Genomic DNA, 26,277 nt, shown 5'->3' with positions numbered 1-26,277 from the left:
CACCCCTAGAGGGTTATTATTGAGGCACTTTTTTTGAAAGTTGGTAGCTGTAGTAAGGCGCTGCTATAAATATTTGATTTCCTTGAAAAGTACAATTTTGTTAGTTCCCACAGGCAGCATAAGTGGATCTCTCAGTGGTACTATTATTCTGACACATAGACCAATGACCATGCTTCATAACAGTGTTGTTTATTTTTGGAGACATCAGTGCAATGATGCATTTACGCATTTGTAATTGCTTTTAGCCAGCATGGGGTCTGTAACCTGTTAAGGAGCACTTATTATTTCATAAGATGCTACATAAGAACTTGTTTGCTACTTTATGTTAGTCTAACACTGCACCCATATGATTGGCAATATGAGAGCCCATAGATAGACTTAACTGTGAGTTATAAATAGCACATTCTGATGTCAAAATGGGCTGTTTATAAGGATTCAGTATGTGAAATGCCCATACTATATGATATATATTTATAAATATATATGGATTTCAGGGGTCAGGGGAATTCTATCCCCTGAGCCGCCCTAAATTGGCTCCTATGATGCTGCCTCCCCTTGTCCCATTACCTCTCCTTCTCCGGAGGTGGTCCAGAGTGACTGCGTCACTACTAGAAGAGCTGAGTTTCCAGTTTACTAACCAGAATCTTGGTTTTTCAATGTATCAGGAGTGGATATTTGCTGCCCCTCCCCCCTGTAATTTGTGAGGCGCTACTGCCATGTGGTGAGTTAAGAAACTTGCCTCATGGCAGCAGAACCCCAGTATGGGTTTGTTTGTAGGTATATATATATATATATATATATATATACACACAAACAAACCCATGTTTAAAAGGGCTTTAAACAGTTTGCCCGGTGCATAGCAGGCACGAGGAGGCAGCCCAACCAGACACTGCTCCAGTCCAAGGAAATGAGGGGTATTTTGGATGATAAGCAGAAGGCATCATTAATGTTACATAGGGTTGCCATACAATTTCTGTGGCATTTTATTTCCCTTGAAGATGTTCATTACATAATAAAATGTAATTGAGATGTACTTTAATATTACTTCCCCATGTTGAACCATTACATATTCATGTTCATATTATTTATCCTGGAATAGACTTCTTAACTTCTTATTTATCCAGGAATAGACTTCTTAACTTCTTACAAAATTTCTAATCTCTGCATTAGCGGTATGATAACAGCACACATGAAAATACGTAAATACTTGAATAAAGGTGTACTGTAATACATAATAAGGGACTTGTATATAAACAAGGGCATGGGATAAATCACTGTTAGGCTGATGCCACACGTGGCGTTTTTCTGCTGCGTATTTTCTAATTCTCTCGGCGGCTGAAAAACGCCTGATATCATCATCCATAGAAATAACTTGAAAAGACGCGAAGCAAACCACACAATGCGGAAATATGCTAGAAAATGCCTTAGCACGGATTTTTCAAGCGTTGGCTGAAATACGCCAGTATTTGCAAAGCAAGCTATTCCTATGTATACGCAAAGGCAGCTGCCAGACCTAGCGGAAATACGCAGCGTTTTTTACTATTTCGCACTATTAGCACCATGGAAACGGGATTTGCTTACGTCACCAGTACTAGGCTGAAAAAAGCCATAGTCAGGGGCTGTGTGGGTTGTGCGGTGTTTTTAGGCTGAGAAAAAATGTAGCAGAAAAACGCCACGTGTGGCATCAGCCTTACACTGGGAAATACCAATGAATGAAGAGGTATTTATCTTACAGAGCATCACATAACCTTTGTTTTTCTTCAGTTGGTCGCTTCCTATTTCATGGAATGTTGCAGGGAATCACAAAGGATATTTTTGGTCCAAAGAATATATCCCTAAAAAGAACACAAAAAAGAAGATTGTTGTTAAATGTGTCTGCTGGTTTTGTATTTGTGTAATTTTGCAAGGAACAGTAGCATAACAAATATTTTTTCTTCATTTTGCACTTGAAAATAATCTGTTTTATTGAGCAAAGTGGGATATTGTTAGAAAATAATGATTACGTTTGGTTTAAAAAATTGTGTTTTTCTGTTGGGGTATTTCTTAGTGTCTCTGTGCCCCGTTTGTTTTATAAAATTAAAGAAATTAGTAATAAAAGCACATACATGTTTGTTAAACATATTAGCATTCTATATATCTGTCATTTGAAATTGTCTTTTCCTAGAAAAGACTCCTCATCCATCTGCAGCATCTCAACTGATCTTGCCCATGTCACTGGCCTGATATCATGAAAAATCAGCAGAGAAATCTGAGACTGCAAATGACCTACTGCATTTAACTGATGGAAAGGCAAAGGCTAAACGCTATAAATCCCCACCCAGTAATACTTCCAGTCCCATTTAAAACCTGGTACTTTATATAAACTCCAAATGCATGGCTAATTGGTATTATATTTAAATGCATACTTCAGAGTATACTGGTTTCCATATAACTGATAATTAGCCATTCAGCTATGGATTTTATGTGTGTTGCATTACCTAACAATTCTAGCATAAAAATCAGATGTGTAACAAAGCTCAATAATGAAAGTAATATATATTTAGAATTTTTCATGTGAGATAGCCTGCTCTGATGAACACGACAGTCTAATAAGAGCAGATAGAGCACAGATTTAGGGCAGTGGTACACATGCATTTTTGATCAGAACAGTCATGTGTCAGGGAGAACTAAAAGATCACGGCCCTCCTTTCCTTTCCTCACAGCAGTGCAGTACTCAGAGATGTCCCACCCACCAGTACATCTATTTCCTCTTAATCATAAAATGCCTCCTGCCAGACCTTACTATTGGCGACTAGGTTTCAAGGGTGGAGGGAGAATATTTTTTTGGGGTCGCTTCCAATAGAAGGCTTTCTCCTAGCCTTCTTGGGAAGGCTAAGCCTCCCTAAGTCTTCATAATTCTCCACCTATACTAAGTTTTATCCAGGTGAACTGGTGTGTACTTGCAGTGGGTACTGTGTTGCTCCTGCCAACTTTGATAAGCTAAACAAGGAGTACGTCTTCCCCTATTAACTTAAGGAGCCATTTAATGTCCCTCCCCAGGCGTAGACTGGGATTCAAAATAAGCTCTGGCAGAGGCCCAAATATCCCCCACCAGCCCAATAAATAGTAACTGTCTATGGCATCTTTCAGCAGCCCCTCTGGCATTTGCCAGAATCCACAGTGCAGGCCTGTTCCTCCTCAGCACCCCGTCACCCTGTATCCTATCTTGCTGGGCCTGTCATAAGTTGGAAGGTGTGGGCTGCTGTCTGGTTACTGAAAGATTGGTGGCTACATTTAGTGGGGGCTAGCAATTCCAGTACATGTAGCAGACACTTCTAGCACATTAGCAGAGGATGTCTCTGGTGGCTTCACCATGCTGCTATCATGCCTACAGGGGGACAGGCAATTGGGGGAGACCCTGCAACTGTGAAGTTAAAAGACAGGAGTGTCCCTTTGCAGTCTGCTTTGTATTACCCAGTATGTGTTCCTTCCCTTTGTTGAAGAATCTTTTTGTTAGTTTTTTTTCTGAGTATAATGTCTGACTGAAAACATGTGTCAATAGAAGGTGACAGAAAGCAAGCAAATGTTAAAAGCGTGAAGGATAATGCTTTCTAAAGGTTCTTCAACATCTCTGGGAGAATTATTGGCTTTTTCTATAGTTAAGGGAGCAATGAAGGATACAATTAAGAGCTTAAAACCGATGCTGCCTCATCTTCCCCCTCTTATTTGAAATAATCCCAGGAGTCAGTTGATCAGGCATCTCTGCAAACTCCCATTTGTTGTTCTTGACCACATCCTTTTTAATTCCTTATTTTTTATGAAGATATTAACTCTCATTGAAACATGGATATTGCCCTTTCGGACTTCTTCAATTAGAAGAAGTCCAAAAGAAGCCCTATAGATTTTAGCCATCTTTCTTTCTGCTTTCACTTAGAAGTCCTAAAAAAGCTCTGTAGTCTTTAGCCTATCTGTCTTTCCTGAATGCTTCTCATGTGTAAACAACTGGGCAGACATCCTGAGCGGGAAGGAGATCTTTCCAGGAAAAAAAGGTCTTTTTATCTGCAAGTCTTTAGTCATTTTTGTGCCATCACTGGGGATTTCTGGAAGTAAATCTGATGGGCACAGGTCAGAATTCTAAGCTTAACACTACAGATATAGATTTCCAGGTGTAAGGACATCATACAGTTGTAGGGTCCTAGAAGATGCTTTGTCCAAATCCACCCTAATCCATTCCAACTTTCTGAGTATTTTTTCTTTGGAGGGGGAATTTTAAGATTATGATTGGGGTGTAACCCTGTTGATTAGTGATGAGCAAATCTGTCCAGTTTGCTTCAGCGTAAAATTCACGAAACGGTGACAAACTAACAAAATGCGTTTGTTGCACTAATTTTTTGGTGTACGTGTATTTTTTGTCATGTGCATCTTTTTTCCGTGACCGTGCCCATTTTGAAGTGACCTTAACCTATTTTGACACGCAATGAAATTTTCCGCGGTGGATTTTCACTGAAGTTTCGCGAAATAATTCACCAAAGTCGAAATGTAGAAATTCGCTGCAAATCTACGTCTGGTGAAAAAATTTGCTTATCACTACTGAGTATTGTGCTGCCATAGGGATACATTACAATTTAATGGAATAAGCGCTAAGAATAAACTCAGCCTTTCAATAGTTGCTTTTCACATAACTGGATAATCACTGCCAGTGGCAGACAATGGTACTGGTTAGCAGGAATCACTTTTGAATTGTGTCTTCTGTGTTTCCAAGCAATTCCCTCCTGCAAGTATCACTGTCTGCCAAAAGCAGCATATTTCTCATTTAGGTGAATCAGAAGTCACAATCACCAAAGATTGCCATGGCTTTTTTACAGTAATCAGTAAATGCTCATATGGCATGGGCCTGTGACTAGTTTATTCTAGTTAGAGCATACACAAATAAGTGTCTTTAACTTTGCCCATTTATGTGCTGACCCTGCCTAACAGTTTTCAGTGTTTAAACACTACAAAGACTTTTCTGGCCCAGTCTAAAATAGTAAGAAGATAATCTATAATCTCAGACTAGATTATGTTTTAGTGTGTTTTTTAAAAAATAAAACAGTACTTTACAAAGCAGAAAAAATGTAAACTGCTTTAATAAAGAGTAAAATGGGGCCAGTCACCCCACAAGATAGCTTCCGATTAATAGCAACAAAGCATATAAGGTTAAACTAAAGGAAAGCATTGTTTTTGCATAATACAAGAGAACACATGCTAATACATCTTGCCTACTTTTTAACATGTTTAAAAGCCAACAGTGAATGAAGTCAGAACAAGAGTGCTATTGTAAGTACATAATGGCCCTCCAGAACTGCTCGCTCTGCCAAAATGCTTGGCACAGTCTATTGGCGTTAGGGAAGCTGAGGCCTCAAAACCTTACATCTAAATGGAATATGTTCTTTACTGATCCTTAAAGTGCATTTGTTCATTGCCCGTGTTAATTGAAAAGCATCCTAACCTCAATTCTTTGCTTTATTAAATTGTGCCTAGTACAGGGATGAGCTTGTGCATTACAGTGGTGTGAAAAACTATTTGCCCCCTTCCTGATTTCTTATTCTTTTGCATGTTTGTCACACAAAATGTTTCTGATCATCAAACACATTTAACTATTAGTCAAAGATAACACAAGTAAACACAAAATGCAGTTTTTAAATGAGGGTTTTTATTATTTAGGGAGGAAAAAAATCCAAACCTACATGGCCCTGTGTGAAAAAGTAATTGCCCCCTGAACCTAATAACTGGTTGGGCCACCCTTAGCAGCAATAACTGCAATCAAGCGTTTGCGATAACTTGCAACGAGTCTTTTACAGCGCTCTGGAGGAATTTTGGCCCACTCATCTTTGCAGAATTGTTGTAATTCAGCTTTATTTGAGGGTTTTCTAGCATGAACCGCCTTTTTAAGGTCATGCCACAACATCTCAATAGGATTCAGGTCAGGACTTTGACTAGGCCACTCCAAAGTCTTCATTTTGTTTTTCTTCAGCCATTCAGAGGTGGATTTGCTGGTGTGTTTTGGGTCATTGTCCTACTGCAGCACCCAAGATCGCTTCAGCTTGAGTTGACGAACAGATGGCCAGACATTCTCCTTCAGGATTTTTTGGTAGACAGTAGAATTCATGGTTCCATCTATCACAGCAAGCCTTCCAGGTCCTGAAGCAGCAAAACAACCCCAGACCATCACACTACCGCCACCATATTTTACTGTTGGTATGATGTTCTTTTTCTGAAATGCTGTGTTACTTTTACGCCAGATGTAACGGGACACGCACCTTCCAAAAAGTTCAACTTTTGTCTCGTCGGTCCACAAGGTATTTTCCCAAAAGTCTTGGCAATCATTGAGATGTTTTTTAGCAAAATTGAGACGAGCCATAATGTTCTTTTTGCTTAACAGTGGTTTGCGCCTTGGAAATCTGTCATGCAGGCCGTTTTTGCCCAGTCTCTTTCTTATGGTGGAGTCGTGAACACTGACCTTAATTGAGGCAAGTGAGGCCTGCAGTTCTTTAGATGTTGTCCTGGGGTCTTTTGTGGCCTCTCGGATGAGTTGTCTCATAGTTTTGTCTCATTGTCTCTAATAGTTTTTCACACCACTGTATATGAAAAAAACATTATTGTTCAAACCATGAGCAAGCTTAGGTAGAGTTGTGTTTCTTTCTTGTACATTCCCTTATGTTATCAGACGAAAGCCAATCAAGTCATTTTGTTCTCAAGGAATATCACAATGAACAGGTTTCAGGTGGGGATAAGGGTGAAGACAGAACTGTATCTCTTGTAAGTACAACACAATCTGCAAGAAATTTGAGGCAGAATTATTGAACGAAAACAGTGAAACCAGTATATAAATACACTGGAAAGTTACTGTACTTTTATTATGCACCAACTGTACTAAGAACTACCATAGTTATATCAATTACATTCTATGGTGTCTTTTTCCACAGTGACTGAAAATAATGTATTACATCGAGGATAACAAACAGCTTTCAGAAACCACAAACCTTTAGAAACTGTACAGCTGGGAATGTGGGAAGTAATACAACAGCTGGAGGACAGTTAGGGGGCCATTTACTAACCATCACATATGTTTTTTCCCGATTCAGACTTTTAGCACTAAACGTTGCGTGAAAAAAATGCCACAAATTTACTATGCGTCCAAACAGTTAAAAATATGAATCCGACAATTCGCTAGCTAAAAGTTGCAGAGATCATGTAGAAGTCAATAGCAAATGTCCCTTCCCTTTCCTGAAAGATCCTTCTTTTGCCTGAAAACTTAAGAGTCTTTGGATTTCTGATGCTGGTTTTGGTGGGACAAGTTGATTTTTCGAGGCGACAATTCAAAAAAGTTGCAGTTTTTCTGCGCAGACTTTTTTATTTCGGATTTTTCAGTAAATGTCAGACATTCGTGGAAATGAGTTTAGTTGAATGTCAAAAAATAAAGATATGAAAAACATTAGCGTTTTAGTAGCTTTTGCAACCCTTATGGAAGTATAATATGGAACATTTATTTAATCATTTAATCATACTTTTATAAGAGTTAGTCTGAGGACTTTGCTGCTCAGAATCCCAAGTTTAGACCTGCTGTGCCTTCCTTCTATGCAAACATCTCATACATAGGCATGAGCACTGAACACGGGGCTTCTTGCCCCAGCCGGGGGGGAAGAAATGCTTCCATATGTAGTACTGCTGTCATTTGCTCATCAGTTTGATGTATTACACTTTTCCTAAGGCCTATTTGTGTGCAAAGCTGCCGGAAACTATAAATAAAAAAAAAAAAAAAGTTGCAGTTTGGGTAAAACTGATATGCAGTATATTTAAGTGCTACTGTCAGTATCTCACCCTGCTATAGTTTATTTTCAGAAATTATTACTATAGGTTCCCAAGTATATCAACTACCCCACAGCCATCACCATTATTATGTAAGCAAATAGGGGAATATAAAAGACAGTACTGGACTTTTGAACAATCTTACTGCCAAGTACTGCTCTGTGTGCACCTTCTCGCTGTGTGCAGGACTCAAGGCAATTGCCACCCTACAGACATCTCTGCTACTGACTAAACTGAAACAAATAAAGAGGTATGGTTTCAGACACTGTGTTCCAGTCAGAATTACAGGTTTTAGGTTAAATTGGCATATTCTAAGCAATTTTTTTATTTGATGTTATTTACTACGTTTTCTTTTTTCAAAAAGCAGAATAAATGCAAATTGCCTTTGGGTACTACTATCACCACCACTCAGAAAGACTATTTTAAAGTTTACCATTCTTTTTAGCTATTGAATTGTTAAACCGGTTTAAAGCATAAACCTTCACACAAACTCAAAGTTTAAAAAGATTACAAATTTGTAACTAGTAGTAGAATTTTTTTAGGGCTTTGGTCACAGGTCCTGAGGTTATTTTGGTGCAGAATAACATCCTATAGGGAGCTTTTCATGTACTCATGTACGAGGTGCCAATGTTTTCCACCAGATGGCAGTGTTGGACAAAATGCCCCATGTGCTATAGCCCTTAGAATTCAGGGCAATTTATATTTCCCACTCGTTAGCTATGTTTATAACAGCTTGGTTTTGTTAGAAATAAAATCTGTGCCCACCAAAAATGGGATAACCTACCAGCAATAGAATAAAGGATCTGTCCATCTTAAAATTAACTATTAACATGGTAAACATAGCAATGTTCTAAAACAATTTGAATTGGTCTTAATATTTTTATGGTTTTTGACTTAGTAAGAAGTATTTTGGCTGCTAGAGGTTAAGAAACAATACCATTTTAGCCTCACAATCAATCTGTTGCTGGAGTCTGTGGCAGGATTCTCAGTTGGAGACTGTAAGAATGCAGACTAGGATGGCTAATAATTCATTCAAAATAAATACATAAAAAAAATCTGCTTTAAAAAGCTCAACATAATTCTAAAGACAGTAAACTGTGCAAACTCAATGGAGAAGACTGGAGATACAATTAATTATTTAGCATTTGGACCAGGGACCAACTTGCTACAACTTTTTGCAGCACTCTCCTTTGGATTACATTATGATACTGGTCTATTTGCAACCACCAAGGAACTGCACAGGCTTCTAAGGATAAATCATTCAAACTGAACTGTAGGGTGCTGCAGCAGGTATGATACCCAAAGTGCAAATATATTGTTTGTCTAACAAGTACCATATGCTACTTAAGTCCCACTGATTGGTTGCGCTGACAAATAGGAACTGTGAAGCAGACAGTAGCAACTGTGCTTAAAATAAGAAATGGCAATACTGCCTTTAAGATATATATATATAGCAGAAATAAAAATATGGTAGAGGGGGCTGCAGGAATAGAGGGGAATAGATTATTTAGGTGGATAGAGATAAAAATAACTAACTAATAATAGGAAGAACACAATATGATGATATGATGCAATTACACAAAACAGGTTAAGAATAAACAGATATAATGTTTGATATAATGTGGGATATAAGAAAGGGCAAGGAAAGGATCTGTGCAACAGTCCTTGCCAAGGGTTTGTAGCTGTCTGAGTATTTTAATGAGCTTTCTCTAGCTTACTCCATTTCACTTTGGAACCTTATCTAAAAGTAGAACTGTGGCTTCCAAGCTAAAAAGACACACAACACAAAAACCCCAAATATAGCTATCACTTATTTATTCCATCAAAGTGTGCTAAAATCCACTTGCAAAACAGTTAATCTTTTTCTGCATTATTTGAAATCCTGGCAGGGGAGGAGGGACTAAAATATTGATGTTACAAATGGTAACAACTTATGCACAGCTTACAGACAGCATGCAGGAACTAAATAACCCACAACAACTAAAGAACCCCAGAATGTTCCTTTTCTTACTTAAATCATGCGTGCAGAGGACAGTTGACTACTGTTACATTTTAACTCAAAGTAGTTAGCAAGATCAGCAGGAGAGCAGGGCTGTATATTTTTAATTGATATACAGTGGAGGAAATAATTATTTGACCCCTCACTGATTTTGTAAGTTTGTCCAATGACAAAGAAATGGAAAGTCTCAGAACAGTATCATTTCAATGGTAGGTTTATTTTAACAGTGGCAGATGGCACATCAAAAGGAAAATCGAAAAAATAACTTTAAATAAAAGATAGCAACTGATTTGCATTTCATTGAGTGAAATAAGTTTTTGAACCCCTACCAACCATTAAGAGTTCTGGCTCCCACAGAGTGGTTAGACACTTCTACTCAATTAGTCAACCTCATTAAGGACACCTGTCTTAACTAGTCACCTGTATAAAAGACACCTGTCCACAGAATCAATCAATCAAGCAGACTCCAAACTCTCCAACATGGGAAAGACCAAAGAGCTGTCCAAGGATGTCAGAGACAAAATTGTAGACCTGCACAAGGCTGGAATGGGCTACAAAACCATTAGCAAGAAGCTGGGAGAGAAGGTGACAACTGTTGGTGCGATTGTTCGAAAATGGAAGGAGCACAAAATGACCATCAATCGACCTCGCTCTGGGGCTCCACGCAAGATCTCACCTCGTGGGGTGTCAATGATTCTGAGAAAGGTGAAAAAGCATCCTAGAACTACACGGGAGGAGTTAGTTAATGACCTCAAATTATCAGGGACCACAGTCACCAAGAAAACCATTGGAAACACATTACACCGCAATGGATTAAAATCCTGCAGGGCTCGCAAGGTCCCCCTGCTCAAGAAGGCACATGTGCAGGCCCGTCTGAAGTTTGCCAATGAACACCTGAATGATTCTGTGAGTGACTGGGAGAAGGTGCTGTGGTCTGATGAGACCAAAATAGAGCTCTTTGGCATTAACTCAACTCGCTGTGTTTGGAGGAAGAAAAATGCTGCCTATGACCCCCAAAACACCGTCCCCACCGTCAAGCATGGGGGTGGAAACATTTTGCTTTGGGGGTGTTTTTCTGCTAAGGGCACAGGACAACTTATTCGCATTAACGGGAAAATGGACGGAGCCATGTATCGTGAAATCCTGAACGACAACCTCCTTCCCTCTGCCAGGAAACTGAAAATGGGTCGTGGATGGGTGTTCCAGCACGACAATGACCCAAAACATACAGCAAAGGCAACAAAGGAGTGGCTCAAGAAGAAGCACATTAAGGTCATGGAGTAGCCTAGTCAGTCTCCGGACCTTAATCCAATAGAAAACCTATGGAGGGAGCTGAAGCTCAGAGTTGCACAGAGACAGCCTCGAAACCTTAGGGATTTAGAGATGATCTGCAAAGAGGAGTGAGACCAACATTCCTCCTAAAATGTGCGCAAACTTGGTCATCAATTACAAGAAACGTTTGACCTCTGTGCTTGCAAACAAGGGTTTTTCCACTAAGTATTAAGTCTTTTTTTGTTAGAGGGTTCAAAAACTTATTTCACTCAATGAAATGCAAATCAGTTGCTATCTTTTATTTAAAGTTATTTTTTCGATTTTCCTTTTGATGTGCTATCTGCCACTGTTAAAATAAACCTACCATTGAAATGATACTGTTCTGAGACTTTCCATTTCTTTGTCATTGGACAAACTTACAAAATCAGTGAGGGGTCAAATAATTATTTCCTCCACTGTATATTGCAAAGTTGCTTGGAATTATGTTTTCTTTACAAAAAGGTTAAGTTGTGTTTGGGCAGAGTTCCCCTTTAAGGTGACTGTTTATAGATAGGACTGTGCAGTTTGGCCAGTTTCAGAACTAGTGCCTGAACCATCATTGCATTTATAGGGCCCCAGTCCTTGGACATAAAATCTGGTCTGCAATGCCTTTCATTTAAGTGTTAATGTCACCCCATGTGGATAGCTAAATGAGTTATTATCTATGCATCCGACCCTACCGTGGTGTTAGTTATCATACTAAATAAGTAATTCAAGTCTCCTCTTTATAACTGACTAATCTGTTTCGTCCCCCTGTGATGTATTGTGTTTGCTGGATTCTTATCCCTTCAAAGTAAATGTCTGAGGTGCTCAAATCCCTCATTATGAACTGGAGAGGAATTGTGGGAGTGAGTGCTTAATTTGTTTTAATGGTATTGTAACAACGCTGCTGTGCAGAGATATGTAACTTGTTGCTGCTATGGAGCTGAAGTGGGAGAAGCCAGTGGGCGTCAGACAAGTTCCCCTCATGTAAAGAAACAGTACCCTCTTGTGGTCAAATTGGCAGGAAAAGGGGAATGCTTGTAATCTATCTGCCTATTTATAAATATGTTACATAAGAACTATAAATAACCACACACATTATGATGTAATCAGTTTTAGGCCCTGCTTAATGATGCCAAGTGTGTTGGCTCACAAGCATGATGATATTGGAAGCCATTTTGGATTTCCTTAACCTGTATAAACACATTTGGCCTTGCAGCTTTCATGCCTGTGCGACTACAAATATTCTTATACTGTTTAATACTGAGTTCATTATCCAATATACATATGTATATGTTTGTATGTGTATAGGATCCTTCAAACACAGGAGCAATCTGGAATTATACATCATTGGGGGGAGCTTAGCCAGTAGGCACCCCTGTTGATTCTAGTCTGTTACCTGCTACCCTGGGCTGGTGCTTAAACACAACAGTAAGAGTGCAGAGAAACAAACCAGATAAAAGGGAAATTGAAAAAAGTTAAGAACAAAAAAGTGAAATTATTTGACTGAAAAACTCTTTAAAACCTTGTTTTCAGCACAAAGAATTTTATATATAAAAAAAAAAATCTTGGCAACATATAAAACATAACATAAGCCTTATTATTTATTGTCTGTGTAATGAAAGAGTTTAATCTTACTTTGGACAGCAGAACAGCTCATTAAAGTTGCAGTAACAGACCATCTCACATCCATTTCCCTCCCAGAAGTGGTCTTGAAGGTTCCCATGTATGGGCGTTAGACTGTCCACCCCCTCTGGGATGTTATGGCAGTTTCGGTCCCTTAAAATCTTCTTGTAACACGAGAGTCTGCTGGTAGGAGTGGCACTGATTCCAACGATGGTGATCAGCAATACAATGAGTTGAACCCGCATCTCTGTAATCTTTACAAACCTGGGGATGAAAAAAATGAATACGTCTGTTCTTTGGGTTTCCGTGCAATTGCACCAACAGCCTCGACATGTTCGACAACTAAAAGTGTCCCATGCACCCTGGTGGGGGCCTTATACAGTATGCTACACCCTGGGGGGGGGGGGGGGGGGGGCTTATACAGTATGCTGCACCCTGGTGGGGGCCTTATACAGTATGCTGCACCCTGGTGGGGGTCTTATACAGTATGCTGCACCCTGGTGGGTGCCTTATACAGTATGCTGCACCCTGATGGGGGCCTTATACAGTATGCTGCACTCTGATGGGGGCCTTATACAGTATGCTGCACCCTGATGGGGGCCTTATACAGTATGCTGCACCCTGATGGGGGCCTTATACAGTATGCTGCCCCCTGGTGGAGGCCTTATACAGTATGCTGCACCCTGATGGGGGCCTTATACAGTATGCTGCACCCTGGTGGGGCCTTATACAGTATGCTGCACCCTGGTGGGGGCCTTATACAGTATGCTGCACCCTGATGGGGGCCTTATACAGTATGCTGCACCCTGATGGGGGCATTATACAGTATGCTGCACCCTGATGGGGGCCTTATACAGTATGCTGCACCCTGGTGGGGGCCTTATACAGTATGCTGCACCCTGGTGGGGGCCTTATACAGTATGCTGCACCCTGATGGGGGCCTTATACAGTATGCTGCACCCTGGTGGGGGCCTTATACAGTATGCTGCACCCTGGTGGGGGCCTTATACAGTATGCTGCACCCTGGCGGGGGGCTTATACAGTATGCTGCACCCTGGTGGGGGCCTTATACAGTATGCTGCAACCTGGTGGGGACCTTATACAGTATGCTGCACCCTGGCGGGGGGCTTATACAGTATGCTGCACCCTGGTGGGGGCCTTATACAGTATGCTGCACCCTGATGGGGGCATTATACAGTATGCTGCACCCTGGTGGGGGGCTTATACAGTATGCTGCACCCTGATGGGGTGCTTTATAGTTACACCCCTGGCTATAGGTTACTGCATTGGGCAAACCCTTTCATTACATATGGGGGGGGGTTACTTTTTGACAATGCAGCCTATTTACAAGTTAACAACACATCCTATGGGTCATAGCTGACCAATTTGTCTTATATGGTGTGTGATATAAATACTGTATAAAAAGAAATGTATTTTATTCTATGCAGTATGATTGTTATGTAAGCATCCAGTTAATTAGCTGGAATGATCATTACTCCAAAAAGCACAGCTGCATATGAACACTCATGGGTAGTGCCACAAATCCACGTGCAATCAGCAGGAGGCATAAAAGCTGAGGGAAAGGAATAATGTAATTCTTAGAAATAAATACATAAAACCAGAGCAGGCAGAAGATACAATGATTGTTGCTTCAGATTCAGGGTGTCAGTCTGGTTCAAGGGACTGGAGAACTCAGCTGATACCGCTTTGGGGCTCCAGGCTTCATGCAACAATACCCACAGAAAAAAAATCACAATCACAATAAAAGCCTGACAATATTTTGGCAGACAGGAAAAGTACATAATGTCCCAGCTTGGGGTCAGGCAGCAAATGTCTGCACAACAAGCCAAAAAATCACGACAAAGCAAAGCTTCAAATCCAAGGACCAGACAGAGGTCAGGGTCATTATAATTGTGTGGCTGAATTCAGCAGAAGCACACTCACTCTTTCTGTGAAGGGGCAAGCTTCAAGTCACATGCAAAAGTTGCAGCAGAGTTAAAATAAAATCCCTGAAGCAGTGTCCACAAAAAGCATAGAGCATGCAGATTGTAAGCCTGTAGCTTACAGAATAAAACTCACACACTGGTCAATACATTGCTGAATAACACATTTGGTACTAAAAACACTAAAAACATTCAGTTCCAGCCATATTGTATGTGAAAAACATGAGCAAAGCTTTTAATAAATTAGAGCAGTGATCCCCAATCAGTAGCTTGTGAGCAACATGTTGCTCACCACCTCCTTTGATGCTGCTCCCAGTGGCCTCAAAGCATTTGGGGGCATAAAGCCCATGTATACTGCCAAACAGAGTCTCCTGTAGACTGCCAGCCCATATAGGGGCTACCAAATAGCCAATAACAGTCTTTATTTTTCACCCCAGGAACTTTTTATGCTTTGTTGCTCCCCAACTCTTTTTGCATTTGAATGTGGTCACAGAGCACTCAGAGCACTCTAACCTCTTAGTTAAGGTGGCCATACATGGTCCAATCCACTCATTTGGTCACCAAGCAAGCAGATATTGCCTACCTATGGTGGGCAATACCAGGCTAATTTGATCATTTGGCCGAATTAAAACTGAGCTGATGCGGTCCCCTATCCAATTGGAAAATCAAGTCTGCCTGATCAACCAATTTTAGACCAGATATTGATCTACATCTTTGGAGATGGGCTAAATGGGCCTAAATGGGACAAAAGCTATCAATCTTGATAAAATATATGTAGTTGAAGGGGTTTTTTGCCTTTGTTTATAGGCTAAAAGTAAATTAATTTAATTTGCATTTCGCTAGTGAGTTTTTGGATTTGAAATTATTGTAACCGTTGTTTTTTGAAAAAAAAGTGCACAGATATTTCATTTTTGTAGGCTGACTTTTGAATACCCATAAGTCAATTTTGTTGCTAATAGTGTAATGAAAGTTCTAATGATGAGTTTATTGTGAAACAAGAGGATATAGCTTTGAGGTTTGGAGAAGAATTAGTTGGTGGATTGAGTTTCTAATTAAACTGTGTATATACCTAGCATAGTTACTTCTTATAGTATGAACAGATTAAACAATGTTAACAAACATTACAAGTTTCAATTACATAAAAGAAACGTAGATTATAAAATATTTGGCACTGACTTGGATAACCAACCGTCCGGCCCCATATATACTAATTGTGGCAATGTAATAAAAACTCCCCCTATTATTAATCCATAACATCCAATCAGTAGGAAATGCTACCTGTGGATAGACTACTACAGGTCACTTGACATGTAGCAACCTTTAAATGATCTCATGACTGTCTGGGTTACAAGTTAATCTATATGACACCATGAGTTGCCTGGCATCTATCAAAAATAATAACATGCGGTCCAATGTTTCCACCTTTCTGCCTATTTTTGTATAATGTGCTCATATGCACCTAAGAATCCGCATGGCGGCACAGTGGTCTAGCTTAAAATAGCTGGCATGGAAATCTAGTATCTTGGGCTTGAATCTAATTTTAAGGTGGCCATACACGGGCCGATTCTAGCTGCCGATTCAGTCCCTTAGACCAATTCGGCAGCTTATCGCCCATGTATGGGCACTAACGACGGGCCTGCCCGACCGACATCTGGCCTGAAATTGGGCAGATCTCGGTCAAGCAGGCTTGATTTTTAGTCAGATCGGGGACCGCATCAGCTGCTGGCAGGGCCAATTACTAATGGAGAGATTACATGGTGCTGAAGGAATTTACATCTTCTCCATATCTGGCAAAATTTTCTTTGCACTTAAATGGCCAAACAAAGTGGTCCCCCAATTGGTTTTATTGGTTTTAGCCATTATTTTCATTTTTTGACAGGGGGCATAAGATTAAATATTTTGGAGGCCAATTGGGTCTTTTGTATCCAATATATTATATGTATTTTTAAGATGCCCAGAACAGAAAGATATGCACAATTTATAGAAATTGTATTTTAGCAAAGTCAGCTTTTTATCTGTTGGCCCAGAACTGCCCCATGTGTTCCCTATTGTATTGTAAGAGATTTGAACACAGGAATCCTCACATCTGACCACATCACCATTTAACCACAGTTTGGCCACATTTATGCACCTTTCTAAGGTTCAGTACAGAAAGACTATCTATTCCTTCTCAGCATGTTTAGGCTTCCATGGAGAGTTAAAACGATTCATTAAATTATAGCGGTGCTTAAAACCCCAAAAAGCTAACATTAAGGTCTACATGGACTATAAATAAGAAGTTTGGCTTTTCTCGTTGTAATACAGCCCCCTTGTTTCTGCTAAGACCTGGGAAAAACTGCAGGCTTGATACTCTTTTGGCTTTGCTAAGATGCCAAACAACTTGGCGCCATATCTTTTTTTTTTTGCATCGTAAGATGTAACCACCGAGAGATTACTGCAGAAAGTCTCTGCTATACTCGGCCAATATAAACTAAAAACGTTGGTAACTGCACTTGTAGCTTCTAACTATGCCAGTCTGAACTGCTCTTTCATTTAAAAAAATGACAAAGCAAAAATAAGGCTTTCCTGTGCAATGTGAATGCATGATTGTGTATTATAGATGTTAGTTGTAATGAATGATATATTGAAACACATGAAATATGTATGGGGAGGGGATGAATTTATCCATGTCCTTTAGAGGAAGCATTGTAATAAAGAGAAACTATATCCCAGAAAATAGTCCATATTTAAACTATTGCTATCAATACAGCCATCTAGGGCAAGTACAAAATTATCTGGTCTGGAATTTGAATCAGGGTCTCCAACATTAGATAACTGCATGCAGTGTCAGATAGTAAGACCCATAATAATAAAACCCATAAGGGTTGATTCACTAAAGCGCTTTTTATAGCATGCGGTAAAAATTTTATCGCTTCTTATTTTTCGCTTTTTTATTCGCTTCTTTAAAGGATACTTGCGTTAATTTAAATGCAATGGTGTTTGCGTTATTTAACTCGCGATGAGCGGTTTAGTCACGATAATATCGTATTGGTGAACCGAAAATTTTCGTATTTAACGTTCGTAAACAGCTGGATCCTGGATTCCAACTTTGATCCTTCAGTGCATGATTTTGGAAGCCTCCCATAGGACTCAATGGCACTCTGCAGCTCCAACCTGGCCCAAGGAAAGTCTCCCATAGGGCTCAATGGCACTCTGCAGCTCCAACCCGGCCCAAGGAAAGTCTCCCATAGGGCTCAATGGCACTCTGCAGCTCCAACCTGGCCCAAGGAAAGTCTCCCATAGGGCTCAATGGCACTCTGCAGCTCCAACCTGGCCCAAGGAAAGTCTCCCATAGGAATCAATGGCACTCTGCAGCTCCAACCTGGCCCAAGGAAAGTCTCCCATAGGGCTCAATGGCACTCTGCAGCTCCAACCTGGCCCAAGGAAAGTCTCCCATAGGGCTCAATGGCACTCTGCAGCTCCAACCTGGCCCAAGGAAAGTCTCCCATAGGGCTCAATGGCACTCTGCAGCTCCAACCTGGCCCAAGGAAAGTCTCCCATAGGGCTCAATGGCACTCTGCAGCTCCAACCTGGCCCAAGGAAAGCCTCCCATAGGGCTCAATGGCACTCTGCAGCTCCAACCTGGCCCAAGGAAAGTCTCCCATAGGGCTCAATGGCACTCTGCAGCTCCAACCCGGCCCAAGGAAAGTCTCCCATAGGGCTCAATGGCACTCTGCAGCTCCAACTCGGCCCAAGGAAAGTCTCCCATAGGGCTCAATGGCACCCTGCAGCTCCAACCCGGCCCAAGGAAAGTCTCCCATAGGGCTCAATGACACTCTGCAGCTCCAACCTGGCCCAAGGAAAGTCTCCCATAGGGCTCAATGGCACTCTGCAGCTCCAACCCGGCCCAAGGAAAGTCTCCCATAGGGCTCAATGGCACTCTGCAGCTCCAACCTGGCCCAAGGAAAGTCATGATAACAAAGCTTGAATGAATCCGAAACTTTTGTACTCGGCGCAATAATATGATTTGTTTTGCACAAATTTTGTCGCAAAGTACAAAATTGTTGCGAAAAGTATGAAAAATCGCAGAAAATACGATAGGAGCGTTCATATATTAATAATTGTCCCCCATACTTGAAAAAATCTCACTGCCAAGTCCATGTTGTGTTGCCAAAAGCTCACAAACCACAGTTTTCTATAATTATCGCCTGCCCCAAGTAGGTTTTAATTTTCACACAGACTTATGCAATATTTAGCGCGTCTATGTGTTTGTGAATCATGCGTTAGTATTATTTCTGCGCAAGAATTAACACAATGAGTTAAAATTAACGCCTTGCGATCATGCATTATTTAGCGCATAATAAGATAATACTTTAGCGAATCACACGTTTTTTTCATGTCAGTTTTAACGCAAAAAAGCATGCGATAACGCTTATCGCACTTTAGTGAATCAACCCTATAGTCTCTAGGGGGCCCAGCTCTGAACTTCAGCAATTTTTGGAAGATGAGGTGTAGGGTGAGAGATGGGCCATATTTAGTTTGGGCAGGCTGGGAGTGTGGCAAGGGCGTAAAGCCTAGGTCCAACGCAACTATAAACCCACCTCTGCTAAGCATTAATAATAGTGTTGAGCACTAGCACCTATTCAATTTAGAATTCTAACAACTATCTGGATTCTAGGGTCAAGATTTCCTACCAATCAAGTGGTGGTGTTAATGACAGACTGGAATATGAATAGACAAGACCTGAACAGAAAAATAACACTGTCGCCTTACAAATCAATAGATTTTTGGCTTCTGGGGTCAGTGACCCCAATTTGAAAGCTCAAATGTTGCTAAGAATTTGTCATTCAATAACATTAAAAATAACTAAAAGGTGAGCTACCCTTTTAACTCTCTTTATTTGAAAACATTTATAAATGATATTACTATCTTAAAGACTCCAAAAAGGCTTAGTAGATACTGAATATATTATATGTGAGTTACATACATAATTTGTAGTCATTGTTTTTTTAAAAAAGGCACAGATTATTAGGTCTAACATTTTTTTTGCTGCTGCAAATAACTCATTCATGCTGTAAGTCACAGGCTGAAGGGGGTGGGGCTTCACAACTTTATTAAACACATAGCTTTATAAACATGCACTAAAAATTACACAAAATGTTCCCTTTTGTTATGTAAATATAATAATGCCTTAAAAAAAATGCCCCTTAGTGTTAGGTTGGGCAAACTTTCTGGTCCTATAGGAGCCTATGTATTTAAAGGGCAAGTCAACCCAGAATATAATTTTTTGCCTAATAAAAGAAAACGAAATTCTAAGAAATTTTGCAATACATGTTCATTACAAATTTATAATGTTTTTTGTGTCTCTGGCTCTGACTCTTGAAACAATGTAACACAAGGCAGCAGACTGACCGACCTGACTTGCTGGAGGAGACTGATGTTTGCAACATTGTTTAAAAAGAAACAACCAGGAGTTTAGCAAATGCTGCTTTCAATAAATTAAATAAATTAAAGCACTGAAATTTTTTAATAAACTCATATTGGAAAATTGCATAGGATTATGTTTTCTTTTATTAGGCAAAAACTTATTTTTGGGGTTGACATGTCCTTTAAATCTTAGCACTGCAAAGATTATATCAATGATTGGCTTAGACAAGTCTCTCTTTTACCTGTCAGATATACAGTACATTTTTATATTACCTTGAACAGAAACCTGAGCGCACTTGAAGAAAGCGTTTTGCTCCCCATGTGCATGCCATGTGCGTGTGTGAAACTCCATACGGCTGAGCCCAAAGGGAGCTGTTGCTGAATTACATCTTTGTAGAGCCCATCAATGGAACATTTCTATTCCAGAAATAATGTTTTATTCAAACATGTATTTCTTCCAAGAATATAACTGATATTTACCATAGAATGATATTTCCGTTCTGTACAGGCACTATGACTTGGGCAGCCAGAGATGTCCACTATGTAAATGTTCTTCTATATAAGGCCAATTGTTAGGCTGTAATGCTGGAACTATTCACATTTTTTACTATTCTTGGAAAAACACTGTAGGAAAACTCCTATGATTAGATTTTATTCGCCTGCACTATTCCAGAAACAAATTTTTATAAGTATAAAAAAGTGTAAAGGGGAACAAGAACTTTACTTTCAGTTCCTCCTCAGCTAATGTCTGGGTAGCTAGCACTAATTAACTGATATTTAGGTTTTCACTCACCTTAAAAATATGACCTTGTTTAGACTGGCATTGACATTAAGTGCCTTTAAAGTGATAAAAATGGAGCCTCAGACAATGAATTCAAAACCCCAAGTCTCTCTTATGAATACAGTATATAGCAATGTACAGCCCATCCATTCCTCTCTAAACCTGAGAAGAAGAAACAACCTTTTTAGCACGTACAGCACAAATCCTACCTGTTTCAGATGCACAAATGTCTCTGCCAGTCTATGAGAGCTCTTGGTCTATCTGTGTGTTGTTTCATGTAATAAGCATAGAATGAAGTACAGTATTAGTAAAGGGGCAGATAGATGGATTGGATTTGGGGGGGAGTGGTCTGGCTTGGCTGAAGGAGTGCAACATAAATGAAGCTTTGTTTCTTTTGCAAGGACAACTTCTCTCTCACAGCCGGCATTGGGCAGAAGTGTCTGAGAATAACTGGCTGCCTCAGCCATGCACAAATCCCAGAACATCTCTGATCATTTCTTTTCCAGGAGCAAAACAGATAGTCTTTAGTCTGCAGAGAAGGTAAATGAGCTCCAGGCCAAACGCTATGTCACACTTTCTTTTCTTTTTCTGGAGCTTAACAACATATGATTGGAAATTCATGTGCTGAATATAACCATGAGTTACAGTTGTGATAAGGCACTTTCATTAAATGCATAGTCTTTTTTTAAAAAAGATTTTTAATTGAAATGAGAGAAAGTTTAAAAAGTACTTAATTCTGTGGTAGAGTTCTTATTATTATTTTGTGGCCCTGTGGATTCCTGTGGAGTGCTAAGAGGCCCCCTTTTTTGACTGATGTCACTGTATGTTGTCTAGAGTAAATAATTAAAAAAATAATAAGATTTTGAGGAGGGAGGTGTTACTTTCTTACAGGGTCTCCATCAGTGGGGAGAGGGGGTACTGTTGTTGCGGAAGTTACACAAATTGAGCAAGTTACGTATATGGTTACATTTAAACCTGCGCTATTTACATCAATTCCGCAAAAGTTGCCTAGAAAGTTAAGAAACTGATGTATCTTGCCTAGGAAGGTAGGTAACCTGCATACAAGCAAAAGACAATGCAGATAGGGGCAAACTCCACTGACCACCAATGAATTAAACAACATAAGTTAAATTCTAATTCCCCCAATGAACCGATTGACTTATTAACACATTTATTATTCATTTTAATTATTTATATGAACTGATGATTATAGCTGATGATTATCAGCTGTTTGTTTTGGAAGCCATCTACTGAATTATATTAGAAGTTTCAGCAGTGGTTATTTGGCCCCACAGCAACATCATTTGGCCCCTACACTTATGCAATTATGTAACTTGTGCAAAAACTTCCATTACTTTCAAAGAAACTTGCATAACTTACATATAAACTTCACTGACCACCAATTAAAAGAATGGCATATTACCATATTATTTTGACTATGTTTTTACTATTTTTATGCAGTAATACCGACTAGTTATTGGGGCCCTAAACGTATACAGTTTACATAGCTTGTGCAGCACAAAGCAAGGGCAGGAGGGACAATAAACTTAGGGCAAACTCCATTGACTGTGGAGTCCACTAAATTGATTGTTATTGATCGTCATTAACTAATGAAACGATTGTAAGCTCTACGGGCCGGGACCTCCATCCTCTTGTCTCTTTAATTCTTTACTTTATTGCAACTGTACCTTGTATTTATTGTTATACTTTGTATTTATTATTATTTTAATAACCCCCTGTTGTATTAATCTATTCTGCTGTACAGTGCTGTGTACATAAGTAGTGCTTATACATACATACATACAACTCTTTTTATGAACTGTTACACTGTTGGCATAGTGCACTTGTGTTCATGGTGGACCCCATATAAATAACTTGTGTGGGGCCCCAACGTTTCTAATGGCAGCCCTGCTCTTACATCTACCCTTGTAACTAGGATTATTGAGGATGTAATGGTGAATAATATGCCCTACCACCCATGACAAATAAATACCCTGTTTGTATGATAATTATTAAATGGAAATCAGAAAGGTTAATTTGGCGTATGAAAGCTTTAAATAATAAGCACTATGACAGGCTGTCCTATAAAAATAGAGTGGCCAAGCAGGGAGTGTGGAAAGGATGTTAAATAAATAATGATATAGTTATAGTTCTCTTAGTAACCAGTATTCACAAGTAAATTGAAACCGATTCTTCTAAAACAAAAAGTAGAAGAAGAAATCAACAGTGGAAAGCAAGTATACCGATAATTCAAATTAGAAAAGACAAAAAGGGACATCACTGAGTATCTATACACAGCTTTACAAATTCATGAAAAGGAAATCAGGACAGGACAGACTAAAATGAAAGAAATTCATTTTTAGGAACATTAATCAAATATCTAAAAGTATTTTAAAAACAAAAATGGAAAAACTAATCAGTGTAGTGTCACTTACAGATCAGAATATACAGTATGCTTTGGATAAGGAAAAAGCTGATATGTCAAATACTTTTCTACAGAATTACAAGAGGCTATGTACTGAAATCACCTCTCTAGCATGAAAAGGTCTAAAAGATTATATAGGAACAAAAGTAAAATCAGAGAAAATGCACCCAGTCAAGACGGAAAACTAAGGGGAAACAAAATAGAGCAGCAAAGAAACTATAACCCAGGACACAGAATTAACACTAGGACCAAGGGAAAAGGCAGCATAGAACTCATATAAAGGGAAGGTAATCCAGTTGGGTTACATGTATAAGTCATGTACCACATGGGTCCTTGCTGGGCATGGGATGACATTCTGAGTTTTTAAAATACAGGTATGGGACCCATTATCCAGAATGCTCAGGACCTGGGGTTTTCCAGATAAGGGATCTTTCTGTAATTTGGATCTCCTGCCTTACGTCTACTAAAAAAATAATTAAAACATTAATTAAACCCAATAGGATTGTTTTGCGTCCAATAAGGATTCATGATATCTTAGTTGGGATCAAGTACAAGGTACAGTTTTATTATTACAGAGGGAAAAGGAAATCATTTTTAAAAATGTGAAGGATTTGATTAAAATGTAGTCTATGGGAGATGCCCTTTCCGTAATTCGGAACATTATGGATAATGGGTTTCCGTATAAGGGCTCTGATACCTGTCCACCTACTACCTATAAGGTGTCATAATATTCTACTACTGGATTGGCACTTGCACATTAGACAAACCTAATCAAGCAGGCCTGCAGTCCTGAGGTAGGTGCTAATATTTACTTCTGTTGTGCCCTCTGTGCTTGCCGCCAGGACAATATGGCTTAGCAGATCTGTGTTGTTTTTTTAATAATAAAGGATGCATTGGGGTGTATAAATATATATGTAAGGTAATTTTAAAAACATCATGAGGTTTTAATGCCAGCACAGAAAGGCAGTAACTAATACAGTGATATCTACTTTGGATGACTGCAAGGAATTTAATTTCCTTAACGTGTTGAGATTTAGAAATGCCAGCTGGCCTTCTGTGGCCTTTTGCTTGCTTTCTTCTGGATTAACATGTGAAGGCTTTTAGATTAGTTGAACTGGATGGATTTATGTCCATTTTGAACATTTTAATCACTATGGTTGATTATTTTAAATTATGTGATTGATCTTAAGGATTAGCAAACAAAGTGCCTGATTTTGTTGACAAATTTTATCATTCTCGACCAAACTGGCTCCCTGTTGCTTTGTGTGTAGAGCAAATGGAGAGAGTCCAGAATAAGTCCTTTGTGGATGTATACATCTATGCAATTCGCAATCAATCAACCCACATAATTGCACAAAATAACCTTTCAGCAGACAGAAAGCAATCTTCATGGTTAGTTTTAAATTCCATTTGCAAAGTGCTGTTTGCTCCTCTTAGCTTACTTATGAATTGCTTATTGTTTGTTTTGAAAAGAAAACATTAAAGGAAGAGTAGAAAAAGCAAATGTTTTGCACTGCATTATAGAGAAGATTTTTGGATAAGAAGAGGTCCTGGCAGATCAGGAGTTTGCATTATAATAGAGGGGAGACCCTGAGCATATTAGTTCATGATAGTATTGTGGCCCTGGAGAAGGCCATTGAGAGTGTTGACTGCTGTGTGTTTCTTCATTCTCCTGTAGGGACCCAGAGGGTTGATAGTTGGAGATAGCTCTTCCCTAGACTCTGCTTGTCTAAAGTGACCACAGTTTTAAAGAGGAATTCAGACTATATTCTTCTCCATGATCCATGTTCATGGTAGGGGATCTGGGGATCTCATTCACTAGAAACTACAGAAGGTGAACCTTAAACATATCAGGCCGTCTCCACAAAGTGTCACATCACTGTCTCTGGCTTGATTGTATCTGACATCTATTTCAACACTACCTCAATTGAATTTGTAAGCATAAGTCTGTGGTGCTTTGTCAATAAAGCCTTTTGTTACTTTTGTTTGCAAAAATCTCTGGTGTCCTCTACTTTTATTTCACTTAGAAAAGGCCCATCTGGGAGAGAGAGTCCAGTGTGACCATGTATTACTGTTCACTAGCTTGGAAAGGCCTATTGTAGCGCTGCGACAAATCTCCCTTGTCGCGGGCGACTAATCTCCCCACAATGCCATCCCACTGGCTAGAATGTAAATCACCGGTGAGATGGCATACGTGGCGCCGCGATTTGCCAAAGTCACCAAAGTTTCCTCTCAAGGCAAATTTCCAACACAAAGGCAATTTACATTCTAGTTGGTGGGATGGCATTGCGGGGAGATTAGTCGCCCGCAACAAGGAAGATTTTAAGTGGTGCGACTAATCTCCCCGTGTTTTACAGCCCTTACATGGAAATCTGTTTAAGTAATCCTTACGGCCGTGGCAGATGGAGAGATTAGTCGCCTGTGACAAATCTCCCTTGTCGCGGGCGACTAATCTCCCTGATACACGGCGTTGAAATCGCCAAAGTTTCCTCTCAAGGCAACTTCTGCGATTTCAGCGAATCGCCGCGCCGTGTATGCCATCCAACCGGCGATTTACATTCTAGCCGGTGGGATGGCATATCAAGGAGATTTGTTGAGGGCGACTAATCTCCCCGTCTGCCACGGCCCTAAAGCAACCAATCAGCAGAAAGAACTTTTTGTTTACCTGTTTGAAAGCAGAGACCTGATTTTTTGCTTTGAGTTACATTTTATTACCCCATTCTTAAAGCTTTTACATCAAGCTGTAAGAAAATAACCTGATTTTATCACATGTTGCTATAGTGTTTTACTATTCCTGACCTTGATCTTCCTGGTCTTAGAGGTGCATAGAGGGCCCAGAACCCAGTGAGTAGCACAACTTCCCTGATATGCCTGCTTGTGCGCCTACTCCTGATCATTTTGTAGCTGATACTCAGTAAGTATAAATATACTCCTATTCATTGGTGACATTCTGATTGCATTAGTGGGAGTAAAATGG

At 39.7% G+C, this 26,277-nt stretch overlaps 1 protein-coding gene across 1 annotated transcript; it reads right to left on the bottom strand.

Moving 5' to 3' along the window:
* Positions 1 to 1,620: 1,620 nt before the first annotated feature.
* On the bottom strand, positions 1,621 to 21,156 carry scrg1 (stimulator of chondrogenesis 1). The gene is made up of 3 exons (XM_018091004.2): positions 21,085 to 21,156; positions 12,758 to 13,009; positions 1,621 to 1,835 (listed from the first exon to the last, which is right to left on the bottom strand). The coding sequence occupies exons 2-3, from the start codon at positions 12,988 to 12,990 to the stop codon at positions 1,781 to 1,783; spliced, it is 288 nt and encodes a 95-aa protein (XP_017946493.1). The 5' UTR covers positions 12,991 to 13,009; positions 21,085 to 21,156; the 3' UTR covers positions 1,621 to 1,780.
* Positions 21,157 to 26,277: the final 5,121 nt, after the last annotated feature.

Source organism: Xenopus tropicalis, chromosome 1 (assembly GCF_000004195.4).
Source record: "Xenopus tropicalis strain Nigerian chromosome 1, UCB_Xtro_10.0, whole genome shotgun sequence".
Taxonomy (NCBI): domain Eukaryota; kingdom Metazoa; phylum Chordata; class Amphibia; order Anura; family Pipidae; genus Xenopus; species Xenopus tropicalis.
The sequence above is the reverse complement of the archived record's forward strand: the minus strand, read 5'-3'. Positions and strand labels throughout refer to the sequence as shown.

Coding starts and splice junctions, on each gene's coding strand:
- scrg1 (XM_018091004.2), bottom strand. CDS start 12,990: ATGCGGGTTCAACTCATTGTATTGCTGATCACCATCGTTGGAATCAGT. Junction 1,836..12,757: donor GAGCTGTTCTGCTGTCCAAA/GTAAGATTAAAC, acceptor TGTTCTTTTTAG/GGATATATTCTTTGGACCAA.